At 42.7% G+C, this 5716-nt stretch overlaps 1 protein-coding gene across 1 annotated transcript; it reads left to right on the top strand.

The window, feature by feature from the left end:
- Positions 1-1250: 1250 nt before the first annotated feature.
- Positions 1251-4967, top strand: SSBP1 (single-stranded DNA binding protein 1, mitochondrial; the record flags this gene model as incomplete). Its single annotated transcript, XM_009585344.1, has 5 exons — positions 1251-1311; positions 2277-2420; positions 3094-3181; positions 3404-3492; positions 4802-4967. Coding segments are annotated over 5 exons (429 nt in total), but the record flags the coding sequence as incomplete, so codon positions are not given.
- Between the last annotated feature and the right edge of the window lie 749 nt (positions 4968-5716).

Here is a 5716-nt window from a genome sequence, read left to right as displayed (position 1 = left end):
GGCCTTGGGGCCAGGCTGCGGTCCCAGCGGGAGCTTGGCCTTGACTTTACCTCCCCGGGGTGTCCGCAGCGCGGGGGGAGTCGCTCGGGGTAGGGGTTGCTGAAAGCCCTCCCGCCGCGGGGAGAAGCAGCTCCTGCCTCTCCTCAGCCCGCCGCGGGGCTTGTAATAACTTTCTCGTCACGGAAGCTGGTTTTCATCGCCGTCCTCAGTTGCAGCGTTACAAACTGCGAGGAGCGGGGATAACCGAGGATCTTGAAGCCGCTCGCCTCCGCGGCGCGGGCTGCAAGGGCCGGAGGAGCGCTCTGCTGCCGGGCGGGGCGTTCGCAGGGCCTCGGCTGAGCTGTGCTATCTGCGAGCGGCTTTTCTTACACGAACTAGCTGTAGCTGCTGGTGCCTTTACCGCAACACTGAAAAAATGATGTATTAAAAGATCCGGCTTATGCATGGAATGAGTCTTAGATGATTTGCATATACATCAATGAACCATACAGACATACCAAAGAACTTCTGTTTTGCAAGTTGCATTTCCTCTGGTTTAGCTCCTCTGTTCAACACAGGACTGTCAGTCTCGCCTTCCTTTAAGTTTTGCAACCACTTGTAACAGGAGAGGAGCTTTTCTTCCAGTTCCCACACGTGGGCCTCTTGCAGAGGTGTTCCTGGGCTTTTCTTTTCTTCTAGGACATGATATTTGCCAGTACCAAGTCAGTTCCTTTTCTTTTTCTTACTTGTGTTTAGCTGCAGCAGTCAGGGTTTTGTGGCCTTGATTTGCTGTTTGCTTGGGAACGAGGGGTTATCAGCACATCATACTGCTTACGACGGTGGATAGATGTATATTCTGGGCACATCTTGTTAATCTCTCAAGTGAAGCAGAAAGTTGATGAAACTATCAAAACTGTGTTTGTTTCCAAAAACCAAAGCCCAACCAACTAAACAACCCCTCCATTTCAAATATGCCCCCCCCCCGCAATGTATTACAGAAAAACAGTAGTTACTGCATGTCCCAAAAATAATTGCTGGAGATGTACCTTTGGGCCGTTCTTTTTCCTAGGCAGCTTTTTAACCCCAGTTTAACCAAATATTCTTTGAATAATTCTATTGGCTTCATTTAGCTGAACAGATTTCTTCCATAAGTCGCCGGAAGAGAAGGTACTTGCAAAGCCTCTGTAAGTGTTTGGAAAACGAGGTGTAAAATCATGTGAATACTGTTCATACTTTGTGTCTTGGAAACTAACATCTGTTGTTTCCTTCAGGTGCTTCGCCAGTTTGTAAGACATGATTCTGATACAGTTGGCTCATTGGTACTCGAAAGATGTAAGTAGCTCCCGAGATGAAACTTAGCTGTTACTCTTTGTGGTTTTTATCTTGGTTTTAGAATGGCTGAAATATATCAGGAGAGGAACAGTTAGGAATGGTAGCTCTGAATGCAGTAATTAAGAATGTGTTGTTTCAAACAAACAGGCTCTTAAGTAGCCTCCTATCTGGTCTTTATGAAGTCAAGCAGCCCTTAAGGGGAAAACCAAAAAAGCCCTGACATGGAGTACAACCTGTAAAAGGCAGGTAGTCGTGCTTTATCAATGGCAGTGAATCAGGTATGCTATTGTCATGTTTTCCAATACAATAGGTGTCTTGTGTGCTTGTTTCTCAGACCCCCATGTGCCTGGGGGGACTTGTTTGGGTGCTGCTGCTGCCGCCCCAGCATGATTTGCTCCAAATGTACGCTTCAGACTTCACCATTCAGTTCATGTGCTCATTGTGCAAGAGCGATTCTCCCCTGACCTCCTCCAGTTGTCCTTCAACAAGGAGAAGGAATAAATTGTGTCCACCCGGTCCTGGTACCTGTGTAAAAACTAGTGACCCTGTAATTGAGAGGATGGGGTGTAATAATGCAACTTTGTTCTTTTAAAGGTATTGTTTTAAGGACAAAACAAAGCAATGCTACGGTTTTATCATAATGAAAAAAATAAAAGTCAAGATAAGTAAATCCAAAATAGTCTCAAGTGACATGTGGATGTGTCTGTGAAAAAGATGACAAAGGAACAGAAAGAATAAAGAACCGTTTAGCTTTCTAAATGAGCTTATTCAGCAGTGATAACGATAGTACAGGCACAGTCAACCATTTCCAGGGCCTGAATAAGCCAAAAGTCACAAGAGCTTGAAAAATGATTAGGAGGTGCAGAAAGTCATTGTTCTGGCCCATGACAAAAGCTGCCAACTTATCACTTGCCATGGTTAGAAGAATCATAATTCTTTTGTATGTGTACTCTCTCGCGTTTCAGCCATGAATCGTGTCCAGTTACTTGGTCGGGTTGGGCAGGACCCTATCATGAGGCAAGTGGATGGAAAAAATCCCGTTACCATATTTTCTCTTGCAACCAATGAGATGTGGCGAACAGGGGGGGACAGTGAGACAACCCAGGGAGGTGAGTCTGCAATGAGCACCGTGCTTCTGCCATCTTCTGAGGTCATGTTTGCATATTCAGTAGCACCACGCTTTGTCTTCAGGCTGCCCTTTAAATCCCTCGGGGGCAGGGAAGCTCCTCTGAGGTCAGTACAGATGCTGGTGCATTTGCGTGTTTCTTACTGATCCCCAGCAGCATGTACTGAATAAAGATCTGCATGTCGACCTTCCTCTGGAGGAGAGGAAGGAGTGTTGAGTTGGCAGTTTTTCACTGTTGGGGTTGCCAGAGGTGTAGCAGATTCCATACTTTAATTTGTATTCCAAGAGGAGAGAAGAAAGAACGTTACATTTTCTGTTTGATACTTCCATAAGTCTGCAGCTACAGGTGTCTGTTTTTCTCTAACTTTTGTTCAGTGTGGAGTGTGTGAGGGGAAAAAAATTCTTCTAGTATGAGCACTGGCTTCCAGGAAAACTGATCTCTTGATTTGAACTGTGCTTCTGCATGATACTTTCATTTGGACACAGATGAGTGGAACGTTGAGTTCTAGTATGGAGTGCGAGATCGAGTGCTAGTATACTTCTATTTTCACATCACTTTTCATAATTTGAGAACACCAACATGTTGAAACTAATTTTTGAGGCTTGTGTCAAAAAGAGGATTTGGCATCCAACTTTGTTATTTTTATGTAACTTAGGTGATATCAGTCAGAAGACGACATGGCACAGGATCTCTGTCTTCAGACCGGGCCTCAGGGATGTTACGTATCAGTATGTGAAGAAGGGGTAAGTGAATAACAAATGTGGTTGAGGATTTAATGTCTTAATAATCGATTGATGTAGTAATTATGGTGACCAGGAGCCTATACTAAGATAGAAGTGCCATAAAATAAGTTAGTAGACATGCTGCAAACAAGTGAGGCAAAACCCTGCGTATTCAGAATCAGATACAGAGGAGAAAACAGCTGTACAGTTCTCTGACCAGAACCAAATTCTTCATTTTTTCAGTGCTCGAATCTATGTTGAAGGGAAGATAGACTATGGTGAATATACAGATAAAAACAATGTGAGGCGGCAGGCCACAACAATTATAGCAGGTAAGGAACAACATCCCAATGCCTACCTTACCCTTTTAGAATGGAGAGGGGGTGGAGGACCTTTGAAATAGAGCTTGGTTTGTCTTCATTCTCAGAATCCACACTTGGGGATTTTGAGAGAATGAGTAGGCTGTACCACTAGATGTCCTCTGGCACTGCTTGTGAAGACACAGAAAATGAGAGCATATAGTTGCAAACTGTTGCATAGTTTGTTTGCACAAACCAGTTGGTGCAGCAGGTAGATACTGTGTGTTTTAAGAACACTGGTATGTAGTACTGCAGGTCAGGCAGATTCCTTTTCTAAGCAGAGTTTGTTCAGTAGCTTTGTCTCGGTTTGGCAGGAAATTTTTTCTTCCTGCTTAAGACTAGAGGCTTCATCAACTTTAAGGACCTCTGTTTGTGAAAGATGTTTTATGTGGGGATAACTTGATGGAGAATTTAGAAAGACCTTTGTCTAGTAGCCAGTAGTGGTAAGAAGAGCACAGAATGGATAGGGAGTAGTCTTGTCCCTTGGGTAGAAGAGAACTGGGAAACTCAACTTTTTCCTTTTTTTTTGTAGCGTGAGCATTCTACATCTTTACTGTGGGTAGAGCCACTATCTTGTGGCTTTTGAGGGAAGGCTAAAATAATTGGGTAGTAGAGCAAACATTTCTGTTACACAAGTATATCTAAAAAAACTGGGCCAGAGGAGATGGAAAAAAACCAAGCACAATTCTGGATGTTTCTGCAGTGCAGCCTCTTTAAAACAATAGTAATCAAACTTTCACATGAACAGTTCAGCTGTGCTGTAGGTTGCTGTTTATAAATAGCTGGAGGGGAGAAGCAAGTCTCTTCTTTTAATTAGTATTTATCCTAATGGTTTCTTCTTCATGTTCAATATCCCTAGTCTCAAGATGCTTTAGAAATTACTGAGGCTTGATGAAATACGAGCTTCCTATAGTCCCATAGACTGATGACATGGTAGTGCATACTGAAAATGACAAAATAAAAAGGAAATAAGCTGTAACTGATAGAGATCATAGTCAAAGAATTAAACCATTATTTTAAAATGTTTCTGGTATCTTTGACTGTGATCATCAGGTTTAGCACACTTGTTTCACAGTATATATGGTCGCCTTGAATTGTCAACTTTCTGGGGAGATAGAGCAAGAACCCTGTATCCGACATTGTTTTATTTTGTGAACTATTCTGTTCTGAAATAGAGGTCTATGCAGGTTATTTTAACACAAATAGGTTGTCTTTGTGGGTGTGCAAGCTTGCAACAGGGCAAAACAATCCTGAAGATTACATCTTCTTTATTTCTTTTCAGATAATGTAATTTTTCTGAGCGATGGTGGTATGAGAGAAAAGGTGTGAGGTCGTTAGTGCTTGGACCCAGGCCATTTCATTCCTTGTGTTTTACAGTGCTTCATAATTCTGTAATCATGTATATTGCTGTAGTTTCTTTAAAAAATAAATAAAATGTTTGGTATCTATAGGGTATCTCTGTGTGTTTTGTTTTGTCTTCCTGTGTGCTTTCTCTCTGTTCATCATCGTTTGGATTTCTTTCTTAAGAGAAAAGGTAACCCAGGCGGCTATATTAATTCTTGAGCTGATGAATATATAAATGGAAGTCACCCTTGCATCTTCAGCCATTTTCAAACCTTATATCCTTGGGTGCCTTAACAGTCTCTCTTCTGTCTTGTGGGACCTGACAGCCTGATCACCTCTCACTGTTAACATCCCTCCTCTGTTCTATAGGTTTCATTCTCCGTTTTTCCTTGGCTAAGTCGATTAGATGGTAAGTTTAAACCAGAGCCATTGGCCTCTGCTGGTGCTCAGCTCGAAGTTTCTGTGTCACAGACCTGGAGAAGGCCTTCTGTGCATTTGCGTCTGCCCCTCCACTGATCATAGCATTTGATGAAATCAGGTCTTGTCTTTCATCAAACCCTGTTTTGGTCGTGTGCTTATGCCTTCATTATTATGGCATGTGACATATGATGACTCTATGATGACATCAACATTCTCATCCCAGTACCTTGTTAGGGTGCTATGCCTATCGTTTGCCATCAGGAGGAGCTGGAGGAATGACTGCCTTGGCTGTTCCTTTTGAGAGGCCTGCAATAGCGCGTGAAAAACATTCCTAGTCCAGGATTCTCCGTTAATGTGGGAGCGGTGTTTATTTTGCTTTAACTTTGTTTTATTGTCAAAAAGACTGAGACTTATTAGTACTGTTAGTAAGAAA

The sequence above is a fragment of the Fulmarus glacialis genome, unplaced genomic scaffold (genome assembly GCF_000690835.1).
Source record: "Fulmarus glacialis isolate BGI_N327 unplaced genomic scaffold, ASM69083v1 Scaffold50029, whole genome shotgun sequence".
Taxonomy (NCBI): domain Eukaryota; kingdom Metazoa; phylum Chordata; class Aves; order Procellariiformes; family Procellariidae; genus Fulmarus; species Fulmarus glacialis.
Note: the sequence above shows the minus strand (reverse complement) of the source record. Positions and strands in the feature narration are given on the sequence as shown.